The following is a 13617-nucleotide window of genomic DNA, read 5'->3' as shown; positions in this document are numbered from 1 at the left end:
GCCACCTCTGCCCTTCGGACCTCTGACCCAGACCCACGCTCTATGACCCTTATCCCCTGCGTCTTAAGATCCCAGAGACCCCCCTCCTCCCAATGCGCTCCATAAGCCCTGTCCCTTACTGCTGAAGTCTCACACCCACTGACCCACGTGGGGTGATGAATCCTTTTGACTCAGACCCAGGCCGTGACCCCAGTCCCTCTTGGCTCCAGACTACATGAGCCCCCATCATCATCCCTGCCCCCTCCCTATTACCCAGACTCCTAACTCAAGCCAGATGAACTGGTGACCTCATCACCACACCAGCCCCATACTCATTCTGGGTAAGCCCTTCAACACCTGATGTGTTGTTCCTTTTGGCCTCCTGTCCAGGCCTAATAGCATGGTTCTCATCTCAGACCCCCACATCTGCCACTGGTGCCCATATTCCAAGCCTGGCTTGAGTTGGTTGGTATTGATGGCAGCCTCTCTCACATTATCTTCATGGCAGAGATTACCAGTCATACCTGGAGAAACACTGCTCAGCCCACCCACTTTGCCCCTGTTTCTCTACTGCCAGTCCGCTTGTCTCTGGTTTGGCCTGCAGTCCTGAATGTAGGTGGTTGCTTCTCTCCTGATTACCTTTAGTCCATTCTCCACCTTTCCACCAGCTCTGATCAAATCAGGGCATTCCCTTGTAGCAGGTTGGGTTTGGAAAGAGAAAGAAGACCTTTTAAGCTGGAAATATGTGAACAGGAGGGATCAGCCAGATTAAGAAACAGAGAAGGCTTCTAGGAACTGGAAGGATGGAGTGAGGGGTGAGGCCAGGAGTGGAAAGAGGAAGATGTTTGGTGTCTAATATTTTGGTGGCCCACAGTGGCTAAGTGGGGCATGCTGGGCAAGCTGTGGTGACAGATGCCTCCCACCCTACAGAACACTTTCACATGCAGTCGGAGTCTCTGATTGGCCCCCTGATGCAGACCATCTCCCATCAGCACTGGAAGGTCCGGGTGGCTGTCATTGAAGCTACAGGCACAGTGATCCAGTTTGGCAACGGGAAGTCTGTGGATGACGTGCTTTCCCACTTTGCTCAGCGGCTCTTTGATGATGTCCCTCAGGTAAGGGATTTCTCTACTGGACAGTCTGTGTCCTCTAGGAGCATGCTGACCTGCTTGTTATTTTTGTTTGTTTTTGGTTTGGGTTTTTGTTTGCTTGTTTTATGGTACTAGGGATTGAACTCAGGGGCACTCAACCACTGAGCCATATCCCCAGCCCTATTTTGTATTTTGTTTAGAGACAGGGTCTCACTGAGTTGCTTAGCACCTCACTTTTGCTAAGGCTGGCTTTGAACTCATGATCCTGTTCCCGCTGTTTACTGGTAATGAATCCTTGCTTCCCCACATGCCAAGGCAAGTGTAGAGTGGAAAGTAGAAGGTTTTATTAAAGGACAGTAGAAAAGGCTTCTCCCCTGAGGAAGAAGGGGACTCGGTCTTCCCTCTTTTATAGCTAAGGTTTCTTTCAGCTTTCCCACACTCCTGTCCTTTGTTTCCCTTTCTCCTGCAGTGATAGAATGCAGGTGGGAAGGTCCAAAAGGTGGGAGATAGGTGGACTGAAGGAGTAATCTGGGCAGGAAGGGCCTGGAGTGGTTTGATTAACACTTCCCTGCTTGCTGGGAGCTGTTTCATTAACAGTTCCTTAGGATGCATTGGGGCCTTGGGGACATTAACATTTCAGTTTCCCCAAGTGCTGCTCTGGTTTCCCAGACTCCATTCTCAATAATGGTCTCCATTTTCTTTATCTTATTCTATATTAGACCCGATTTACCTAACTACACTAACTACCTATCTGTAAATCTGGCTTCAATCCTCCTGTCTCAACCTCCCGAGCTGCTGGGATTACAGGTGTGTGCTACTGTGCCTGGCTCTGACTTGCTAGTTTTGACTAACTCACTTGATTTTTACATTTTAAGATTTCATATGTTCGTCATTTGTTCATAGGATGCTGCTGTTTCATATCCTGAGGAACTGGAGGGAGCCAAGTTGTTTTAACATGTTAGTGCTATTCTTCATTCTAGAAGACATGGGAAAGAATTCTTTTTTAAATTATTGTCTCTTTGAAAAAAAAAAAATCTAAACCATGTGTGCTCAGTTAGCAGAAACATCTTTTATGTGCTGGTTCACCAAGGCAAACTTTACTGAAAATCCACTGTGGTTGGAGGACCTGTTTTGGGAGGAGAGGGTGTAGTCAGAAGTGTAGGGACAATTCATATTATTGGGGATTGGGACCCACTTGGAGACAGGCAGGCAGGAGCCTGATAGGTGGTGATCAGAGCACTGGATTTACTGCAGGCGAATCTAGCTTACAGTGTCTTTAACCTGAGGCCACTGTGGTTTGTGAAAATTTCACAAGCTGCAAAGGCTGGCTAAGGGTGTCTCTGTCCCACAAAGAAAAAATGGCAAAGGGGCACATGCTGTGGTCAGTGGGATGGAAGGAGCAGTAATCATGGTTGTCCAGAGCAGCTAGAAAACATCCTTGGCCACCTGAGTCCATTCACATTGGTCACCTTGAGCTACTCAACGAGACGCTGTATCCAGGTGCAAGCCCCTACTCTTGAGACAAAAGTGTTGCCAGTGTGTTGTCCACACACCACCCCAGCTAATCCTCACAGGAATCCTGCATGTCAGATATTGTCATATGCAATAGGGGGTCCCCCCCAGGTGCCATCTTGTCCCCATCACAGCACCAAGTGATTCTGTTTATTTTATTTGTTATTTTTTGAGACAGGGTCTCGCTAAGTTGCTCAAGCTGGCCTTGAATTTGTGATCCTCCTGCCTCAGCCTCCCAAGCTACTAGGATTACAGGCGTGTTCCACCATGTCCAGTTTTGATTTTTAAACAGCTTTATTGAGTTATAATTCACATACCAAAAAATTTACCTACTTGAAGTGGTCAGTGAATGTTGGTATGTTACATTATAATTTTATAAAAGATGTAGTAGTAAGTTTGTTACTTTAAATTGTATTCACAATGTATGGGTCAGTCACCACTATCCAAGTTTTTCATCTTCCCAAACAGAAACTCTCTAACAACTGAGCAGTAACTCCCCATGCCCACCTCCACTGAGACCATGTCAACCTCTATTCTTTCTTTTTTTTTTCCCTCATATTTTTTATCAATGCATTATAGTTTTACCTAATGATGGGATTTATTACATATCCATACATATGCATATAATATAACAATATAATTTGGCCAACCATCTAATCTTTCTGACTTTTATGAATCTGCCTACTTTATGAATTTTTTTACAAGTGGAATCCTACAATATGTGATCTTCCATGTGTCTCCTGTTTGCTCTGTTCATCCACATGGTAGAATGGGTCAAGTCTCTATTCCTTTGATATTTGGAGCGTGTGTTGGGACTCCTTTCTTTTTCAAGGCTGAGTGGCATTGCATTGTGAGGATGGACCACATTGTGTTTATGTTTGTTAATAACAATTGGGTTGTTTCCACCTTCGGGCTATTTTGAGCAATGCTGCTATGAAATGTGTACAAGTATTTGAGTCCCTATTTTCATTTCTTCTGGATAATACCTGTGAGAGGAATTGCTGGGTCACATGATCACCCCATGGTTAGGTTCCTCAGGCTCTCCAAAGTGTTTCCCATAGCAGCTGTGCTGTTGTACATTTCCACAGTGCACAGGTGTTCCGCTTTCTCCACATTCTCACGGATGCTTATTTTCATTTTATTGTTATTATTGCCATCCTAGGGAGTTTGTGATTTACATTCCCTAATGATTAGTGACATAAGCATCTTTTCATGTGCTTATCTCCGGGTTCCTTACTGTATATGAATTCACCTTTTCCCCCCAAATATTCCTAAGAATTTGCACATTATAACCTTCACCTCACATGATTTAAGGTGCAGTTTTTGCTCTGTTAACCTGTGTGCATAAGTAGACTGAACAAGCCAAGGGCCTGGTCCAATTTTGTGGAAAGATGGAAAGGAAAGAGGCTGTGGAAGCCAGGAGTGCTATTTCCTTTCCTCTTCCATCTTGAGGAGCAGGAGAACTAGAGGAAGTGATTGTGTTGGCTCCACTTCAGGGCTACTGCTGGAAGGCAAGTTTTAGCAGGATGCAGGTTTTCTGGAAGGAAATGGCGTGGAGGTGGCAAGGTGAGGGTGTCACTGGGGTCTGCATGTGGGGCAGACTCTGGGTATTATGCAGCACCTGCTTGGCCTCCACTCTGGGCTTCATTCTAGGCTGCCCCCTCCAGGTGTAGCATGGCCACCAGTGGGAGCCATGCACAGAGACGGACTCCTCCTCCTCCCGGGACCTCAGACTGTCCCTTTAGTCTTGTTGGGCCAGCTGAGGCTGAATCTAATGATGCACACCAACTGGGTGGGGTCTACACATGGCAGATTGGAGGAAGAAGACAGGGTAGGGTGCTGGGTCAGCACCACCACTAATTCAGGACCTGGCTGCAGAAGACAGAACCAATCCCAGAGAAAACAGCATGGCCACACAGGATGGGCCCTCACCTCCTGAAGACTGGAGTAGAGCATGACCAGCAGGGAATCTGGTTTCTGTGTATCACAGGCCAAGTCATTCCTCAGAATAGTGGACTAATTATGTATTGGGAGCTCTCTGTAAATAAGACATCAGTGTCAACAGCCAGCTGTTAACACTCTGCCTCTATAGCTATTTGTAAACAGTGTTACTATGTATCCATGGCTATCTGCAAATTTTAGATATGTCAGGAGCTCTCTGTAAATAGTACAACTGTATCATTAGCTTTCTATAAATAGAAAAGGCCATTTACAGCTGTCTACAAGTCAGTAACCATGTATCAGTAGCTATGTATGTAACCTACTTTGTAAACACTGTTTTTAAAATGGCTGCCATCGCTGTCTTTTCATCTACAACATGGGAGTCATACACTCCCTAACCTTGGCATCCTAGAGGACTTGCCTTTAATGCAGGTGGGAAAGAGCATCCCCCTGTGGCACAGTTAATGTGGCCCACCCTGCATAACTGCAGGCTTCTGGGTGACATCTGGGCCAGATAATGAAGATGTCACCAGTTGATTACTGTCCTGCTGGGGTCTTCAAGGAAGCATTCTGTTTTCTTTGGTGATGGGCTCTTCCAAAACTTCAGTCTATGATTCTTTTTTGGATTTAATATCCCCTAAAATGTGTTCCCTGATATTAGGCTATTTTATTTTCTTATTTCTCCAGCCTCAGCTGGCCCAACAAGACTAAAGGGACAGGCTAAGGTTCCTGGAGGAGGAGGAGTCCGTCTCTGAGCACCACTCCCACTGGTGGCCATGCAGCATCTGGAGGGGGCAGCCTAGAATGAAGCCCAGAGTGGAGGGCAAGCAGGGGCTGCATAATACCCAGGAGTGGTATTTGACTTGGTAGGATTTGATTTGCTCCTTATAGGAGTCCAGGCTGGTTGCTGTGGGATTCTGAATGTCGTTTTCTGATCACTTGACAGCTTGCACACCAGTGTGGGTCTGTTGGTGGGGATGCCTGCGGAGTCCTTTCCAGTGCTGCCTTCTCACTCTTCCGTCAGCTCTGTGGCTCTTGTCCTTGAGTCCACTTTGAGCAACTTGCTGACTCCTCAAAATCCCAACAACCAGGGCTGCATTGGGACCCCATATCCTCTGTGCAGAAGGTCCTGACTCCCTCTGCCTTCCAGAAAACTTTCCAGCAACTGCTGTCCTGCAGTCTGCTCGATGAACTTGAGGTCACTGGACCACATTGTGGTCTGGAAATCACTTTAGTCTGTAGCTTCACTGAAGAGTCTCTGTCTCACCCCTGAGGAAGCAGCTCAGGTAACATGCTTGTGGAGTGACAGAGCAGGGCCAGAATGTGAGTGAGTGTCTGGCTCTGTCTTTCCTCTGGAGTTCTGTTCCCTGGGGATCCCAAGGACAGTGAAAAAGTGAGAATAGGGTATTCACGTAACTGTAGCTCTTGGCTTAGGTCACTGGGTAGCATCGGAACCCTATGAGGTGCCTGGGACCTGTGGTTTTGAGTTGTCCTTGGACTGGTGACTGTGCAAGGAGGTCACCTCCTGTAGGGAGGTTCTTTTTGTCACCAAGGGTTATCAGGCATTGCTCTTGTCCTGCCTCAGGTGTCTTAGCTGGCAAGATGGCCTTCAGGGAACTGTGACTGTTACAGGCTGGGGCCTTGTGGTCACTTTTCGAAGACCAGTGAGTGTTAGGTTATCTTGTGTAGCCTTTGTCAGGTATTTCCGATGTAAGGGGCTGTGAAAGCGCTCGTGGTTGTAGCCAGGAAACATGGCCATATGTCTGTCCCTCATGCCGCCAGCAGGGGCAGCACAGATGACAGGGTAGCAGAAAGAAGCAGGGTTGGGTGGTAGCGGTTGTGTTCAGTGTCCACAAGGGAACCACACTGACGGCGTGGCCGGCCCTTCCTGCCCTTAGGCTGTGGGGGTTGGGTGTACTCTGCACCCTTTGATTATAATGATGGTACCAAGTGTGACATTCTCCATCCCAGTGACCCTGTGACCCACAAACCTGACCTGTGACCAAGTAACTCTCAATAGTTCATTTTGCTTATATAAGAAAACTGGCATAGTCAGGTGGCAACTCCTGCTGTGCTGGGGACTGACAGAGGCAGCGTGTCTTGTGCTGGCTGGACTGTGTAGACTTTTTAGGCTAACTGGAGGCTGATGGGAAAGAGAGGCCCCAATCCCACTCTTCCCACAGTCCTGGTTCATGAGGGATGATGTGTGAATTCTCATTTCTACAGAAGAGGCCAAATCTGTGGTGACCCAGACACCAGACCCTGTCACGGCTAGGAGAGGGGCAGCTCACCTGCCCCAGGCTCACACTGCTGCCTGTGCATCCTGGCAGGTGACTGCTACGGGGCTCCTGAGAGTGCTCAGACCCGGCTGGTGTGTCGGCTGAGGGCATGAGTGCCTTTCCCTCTACGGCACCTCCTGCTCTTTTGTGTGGGCACAGGGTGGGCTGCAGCTTGGTTTCTCAGTGAAAACTCTGTGACTGGCAGGTTTTGTTTCATGTTGGCAACATGTGGAATTGGCTGAACCTTGATTTTGTCCCTTATCTCTATGACCATAAATTAGCACCTTTCAGCTCTGGTAAGCCCGAGGCACCTTATTCATCAGCAGCAACCCACATGGCGTGGAGTATGAGGTGGTGAGGGAGGAGGACTCCATGGTGGAACACTGTTGCTTCTTGCTAGTTGCTATCATGGTTAGGAGATTATTTTTTTCTCAGGTCTTTATGTGTTGTTTTTGGTTAATAATGGTGTCATATTAGTTAACAGTAAAACATTAATAATAAAATTAGTTTTTAAATGGTTAAGACTCATAAAAAAGCTGCAGAAGTTGTCCATGGGAACTCTGGACAACTTGGGCCCTTCCTGATTTCCCAGGGCTGTGCCCACCTGGCCATCTACTCTGTGCCTCACAGTGAGAGAGGGAGTGAGGACTGCTAAGCCCCTCTTGGGTGTCACACACTGTGCCTGGTGCTCTCCTCTCCTAATGTGTTTAGTTCTTGCTGGGACCAAGTGACAACCTGTTCTTTCTCATTTCTCCCCAGGTTAAAATGAGGTTCAGAGAGCTCAGGGCACTGCCCCAGTCCCAGGTAGCAGCCTCAGGGCCTGGGAATGACCCATCTGTGTGCCTTGCTGGAGCCAGGGGCTGAGCAGCACCCCTAGTACAAATGCACAAGCATCCAGTGGACACGGTTGAGGCCCACGTCCACTTTCCCTGCGCACTCCTGAGTGTCGCTGCTGATGGCTCATATCCAGGTGGAGCCACACCAGCCTGAATGTCTGGGAGAGAATCCCCTCCTGCTGCCCGCACAGCCCCAGCCAGTGATTGACCAACACCACAGTTGGCCTCTTGCTTGGGGTGGGATGGCTGTGAAACCATCCAGATCCAGAGCTGCCCAGGTGCCTGAGATGAGCCACCTCTGTGCCTGGCCCTTCCCAGTCTCAGCCTACCTCCCTCTCCCAGTAAATTATGGTGCCATGTCCTGGTGTCTGCTCTTAGGGAGCTGGGCTGGGGCATCTGGTAACTGTGGCCTGTCTTCTTCCTCTGTGGTAGGCGAATCAGGGGAGGCCTGTATGTGACCTCAGAGAGCCAACATCAGCACTGAAGGACACTAGTGTCTTCTCCAGCAGTCCCTAGCACTTGGGGACCAGAGGTTTCTGTGTGTGATAGTTGGCCATAGCCTGTGTAAACGCCCAGGGCAAGACGGCACCCAGCCAGCCCCAGGAGCCCCATGCAGGAGGCTCCGTAGCCATGGCTGAGGCGAGGGTGCTGCTGAGGACCAGGCCAGACAGGCCAGACAGCCCAGAGGATGCGCACAGCAGCAGGGCCCAGCCATGGAGGATGCCTTTGTTTCAGGGGTAGTGGGGACATCTGGGAGGCAGGACTTGGCAGTCACAGCAGCCACTGTGGGCATTTTCTTCACCCAGAGTGAAGCCTCTCTTGTCTTTGTTTGTAGGTGCGGCAGGCGGTGACCTCTGTGGTGGGGGGCTGGCTCCTGAGTCTGCGGGATCGTTACTCCTTTTTCCACAAGCTCATCCCTTTGTTGCTGAGTAGCTTCAATGACGAGATACCTGAGATCAGGTGAGTGTGTGTGCTGACAAGAAGAACCTGCCGCTTGGGTGGGGTATCTTCTTGAGGCAGTGGGAGTCTCCTTTGTTTTCTGGTTCATCTGGACTTGCTTTTCCAGAATTGTCATGTACAGCGATGGCTGTTTCTCTTCACTTCAGAATCCCCTGTTTTTAGAGACCTGCTCTGTCCCTTTGTTTGGTGTCATGAGCTCCTGAGGTGTACAGATAGGCTCTGTGGTTTTTGCACAGACATTATTGCATCTTTTTAATGTTTTGATTGGGCCATGGATAGAAATCTGTCACCTCTTGGAACCATTAATACACAGTCAGAAGTCCGTCAGGACCTTGCGGAGGGGGGGAACCTTCCTGCTCTTGTCCACACGTGAACACTGATCTGACCCCATTCAGCAAGCAACTCCCCAGGACTGCACACTGACTTGTGCTCTTTTCCCGTGCCACAGGCAGTTGGCCGCCAGCCTCTGGGAGAAAATTGGTCTGCAATGGCAGGAGGAGAATGAGGCAGATCTGAAGGACAAGCTAGACTTCGCCTTGGCCCCCCCACCCTACTACCCCCAGCAAGGTGAGCACAGCCGCAGAGATGGGCAGGGTGCAGAGAAGGCTGTGGGAGAATCTTCAGCCGAGAGGAAGGAGCCCTGAGTTCCTGGAGCTCAGCTGAGGCAGCAGGTCCCCCACCCCAGGCTCCGGGTGGGGTGCTTCCTCTTATTGGGCGTCAGCTGCCACTGAAACTTAATCCAGTGTCACTCACATATCCTGGGTAGGCAGCAGGCCTCTGTGTCCTGCAGTCCCTCACATGCCTCTATGTTGGCTTCTCCCTCTTCTGAATCAGTTTATTTTAAAGAGGCTCCTAACTTCCGTAAGTGTCCAGATGTGCCACTAGTGTATTCACTTCACACCTCTTGGGCCAGGCCAGACAGAGCCCAGAGGATGTGCACATGAGGGTCGCATTAAGCTGGGTTCTCAACAGCTCTACTAGTCCCAGTGGAAGTTTTGGAACTAGGTAGGATGGGCGGAGCTTTGTCCTTTTACTAAGAAAAGAACTGAATACATCAGTCACAGACAGTAAGAGGAGCCAGTCTCTGTGGTGCATGCCTACAATTCTAGCTACTCAGGATTAAGACCTTGAGCAAGAGGACCACAAGTTGGACAACCAGCCCAGACAGCTTGGTGAGACCTTGTCTCAAAATTTAAAGGGCTAGGGTTGTAGCTCAGTGGTAAAGTACCCCTGGGTTCAGTCGCCAATACCATTAAAAACAAGAGCAAAAACAGAAACATTCGGATGAGGTCTTTATCTTCCCATGCAACTTCCACACCTGGTGCCGGCCTCCACTGGAGCCTCTCCATCTCGTCCCATGATGACCCCTCTCCCCCGAGCACATGTCGGTGCCTGTGCTATTTACTGTCATCAGGCTCCACTGCTCTTCCTGCCTCTTGGCCTGTCCACCTCAGGCTTTTCCTGCTTCGTATCCCCTTTACTCTCATGCAGGGTGTCTTAAAATGGAGTAAAATTCACACTGACAAGCACAAACAGCAGGTAAAAATTCAACTGAAACTAAGCAGATCTCAGCAAGAGGTCTGTCTCTCCCAGGCCACCCTCTTGCCTGATCAGGGTACAGAAGGAGCACCGCAGGTGTGAGCACAATGGTGAGGCAGCTTTGTGCACTCTGCTGAGTTTGGGACTAGAGAGGTCCTGCTCCCCTCCAGCCTGAGAGTCCAGCCGTATCTTTCCCTCTGATGAGCACCTCTCTACTCTGGCACTTCACCCACACTGTGAAGCTGATGAAGAGGAGGCACTCATATTTTGGACTAAATTACAAGTATTAGTTGGCAGGGGTTTATTGAGATTAGTGAAGTCAGTTTGAGAACACACCATCTTTCTTAAAATATAGAGCCTTGATGTAAGGATTGCTTATGAAGCCAGGCAAGGTGGGGCATACCTATAATTCCAGCAGCGTAGGAGGCTGAGACAGGAGAATCACAAGTTCAAAGCCAGCCTCAGCAACTTAGCAAGGTCCTAGGCAACTTAGACCCTGTTTCAAAAAATAAAATAAAATGGGCTGGGGATATGCTCTGTGGTAAAGCACCCCTGGGTTCAATCCCTAAGTACAAAAAAAAAAAAAGCTTATGAGTTTACTTTTAAATGAGCCTCTGCCCCAGGGTGGCAGTAGGATTCTGAAAGGTTTGTTTCACTCTTTTTTTGGTACTGTTTGCCTTCAGCTACCTGTTTCTTGTGCACTGTTGGGCTTGGAAGCCCAACACTTCGGGGTGTTCTGGACAGATCTCAGCTGAGCTCTGATTAGTGATTGGGCAGTGGGTCTCTGTGGATGTGGGTTCGTCATGCCCATTGATTTCATATAGAGGCTGAGACGTGTCAGGTCGTCCTCTACTGGCACCCAGGGTCCACCCACACAGTGCACATAAAGCCCAGCAGGTGTCATCAGGCCATGGGTCTGGCCTCATGGGATGTGGAGGCTTCTGTCTGTGTAGCTGGCATCTGGACATCCTTAAAGATCACATTGCAGAGAGGGGAAGAAGACATAGGAGACAGCGGCTGTTTTTAAAAGATACCATCCTTGGAATGTGATGAACAAGGAGACAGGGAGGTGTGTGTGCAAACACACGAGTACGACACACCGTACCTGTGCGCACACAGGCTCTGCCCTCGCTGCATCCTGCGTGCAAGTCCTTGGGGAAATCTCTCTCCTGCCGCATCCTGGGGCTTTCTGGTACTTCCACATAAAGTACTAGATTTCATTAGATTTTACCATTTTTTTTCCCCTACAATTAATTTTCTTCAGTATATAGACTTGAATTCTAAATATAATTTTTTAGAATTTTTTTTTTAGTATATCAAAGGTCATGTCAGCCTCTTGCTTGAACTGTCACACACACCAGCCTTTATCTTGTGCCCACACTCCTTCCCTGCTGTCCATCAGAACCCCGTGCCCAGCCTACCACCTGCCACTCCAGGTTCTGTGACATCCCTTCCCCAGGTGCCGTGTTCTAGGTGCCTTTCAATTGCAACTTAGTTTGCATCCCTAAAACACACCGTGAGCTTTGACAAACACTATATCTGCCACCAAGGGGGATGATGTCATCGTTCACATGTCCCTGGTGCCCAAGCAACAGCCAACAGTCTCTGTCCCAGAAGTTTCCCAGTGGTGTGGGCATGAAATCGGTTGCCGGTCTGTAGCCCATAGCCAGCTCACTCCACTCCACAGGGTGCTTCTCCATGGGAGCAGTGTTCTGTCTGTGAGTGGGCCACTGTGTTGCTAGCTGAGGGACATTTGAGTCATTTCTGGTGCTGGATGATTACAAATAAAGACGTAGACATTTGCAATGGAGTTCCATGTGGGTGTTTTCTTCCCCCTGGATAAGCACTGAGGAGTGGGTTGGTGGCCATCTGATAACTGTGTTTAACTGCATAGGAAACTGGCCACACCACTTTATCACATCGTCTGTGCCAGTTTTACCTTCCCAGCAGCTCCGCAATCTTCAGTGGCTCTGGGCCCTGCTAGTGCTTTGTGTGCTTGAAGCACGGTGGTTTTGTCATTGACGTGCCTGTTGGTACATAGCAGCTGTGACTTACCTTTCCCTGACAAGTGGTGTCAGATCTTTCTGTGCTTATTTTATAAGCTCCTCCATGTGTCTTCTGTTGTTTGTTTGTTCAGATCTTTTGCTCAGGTATTGAATTGGGGTTTGTTTTCCTACGGGCTTTGAGAATTCTTATATTCTGGATACAGGTTCTTTGCTGGGTCTGTGTGTGGCAATGCCTTCTGGGTAGACTACCTTTGAACTCCCCGCCCCCACCCAGGGCCCTATCTCAGCTCCACGTCCCCCTCCTTCACAACCTCACTTCCTCCCTGTGCCCTGCACCTCGAGCTGACCTCACACTGCTGCTTAGCTGATGTGTTTGCATCACCTCCCACCTGAGCAGCGCTCTTGACCCCTGCTGCAGCCCAGCACCTGGGACAGGTGAGCCTTGTAGAGTGGCTCGGATGAGTTCCTCCTGAAAGATATGATAACTGGCAGGTCAGGGAGCCTGGGACCTGGAGGGGTTTGATCAGCTTGTCTTCCCCCTTTCCTAAGAAGGAAGAAACGTAGCCTCCACCAGAGTTTGCTGCCAGCTTTCCCAACACCTGGGCACAGGAAGGGCATCTTCCCTGTCTTCGGGTCTGCTGTCCACCTGAGTGAGCACCCCCACAGAAGTGTAGCCCATGCTTGAACTTGTCTGCCCATCACACTCAACCTGCAGTGGGGGCCTGGTGATGGCAGGTTCTGGAGGCTTTTGTTTTCTGGAATTATCTTCCTGTTGGGATTGTCTTCCTTCCCAGGCTTGAGTGCTAAGGGAGCATCTTCAGAGAGGTGGATGGCAGCCAGGCCTTTTAACACAGAAGAATGGAGTTGCTTTTTTTTGAACTTGTTGTAGAAATTAGTGAAGCTGTCTTTGAATAAATGCAGTGGTGACACAGAGTGCTCTGTGCAGTGCCCTCCCGTGCTCTAGTGTTCTGCCTGTGCGCTCTTACGTGCTGTGCCTCCAAGTGTATTTCATCTGAGTGTTTGGAAAGATGAGGGACTTGAACGGAAGTTGTCCGAAGCATCACACTGTGTGGAGAACAGGAGAGGGGCTGGAGGACTGGTTTGTGTTGTGTGCCTCAGCCTTCCACGCGGCTGGGATTATAGGTGTGCATTACTATGCCCAGCTCTGCTTTTACGAACATCCAGCACTTTGTCCTAGAGCCCCAATGAACTTCCTGTGTGTTTGTGATAGTTTTACATAATGATGGAGGGGTGGCCCACTATCAGACGTGAACAAAGAAGTTATAAAATTGGTAAACTGTTTTCCTGCCTGTAGTTTAATTCACTTAATTCAGTTATGTAGAAAATAAGTTGAAGGAGTTGATGTTCCAGTATTCCCAACACAGCTCCATTAGGACTTTGCACAAACCGTCCCCTGATTTGAGAGGTGGGCAGGGTTGTGTTTAAAACACAAGCAGCTAGAAGGGCCTAAGCC

At 49.1% G+C, this 13617-nt stretch overlaps 1 protein-coding gene across 1 annotated transcript in view; it reads left to right on the top strand.

Moving 5' to 3' along the window:
• The first annotated feature begins 890 nt into the window (after positions 1 to 890).
• The window catches only part of Dnaaf5 (dynein axonemal assembly factor 5), a 51641-nt gene continuing 38914 nt past the window's right edge, over positions 891 to 13617 (top strand). Inside the window, exons 1-3 of the mRNA XM_015502084.2 lie at positions 891 to 1094; positions 8474 to 8598; positions 9047 to 9165. Of these exons, the coding sequence (XP_015357570.1) occupies positions 921 to 1094; positions 8474 to 8598; positions 9047 to 9165 (418 nt within the window). The 5' untranslated portion in view covers positions 891 to 920. The remainder of the gene's footprint in view (positions 1095 to 8473; positions 8599 to 9046; positions 9166 to 13617) is intronic.

This window comes from Marmota marmota, unplaced genomic scaffold, assembly GCF_001458135.2.
Source record: "Marmota marmota marmota unplaced genomic scaffold, marMar, whole genome shotgun sequence".
Lineage (NCBI taxonomy): Eukaryota > Metazoa > Chordata > Mammalia > Rodentia > Sciuridae > Marmota > Marmota marmota.
This window is presented reverse-complemented; position numbering and strand designations above follow the sequence as displayed.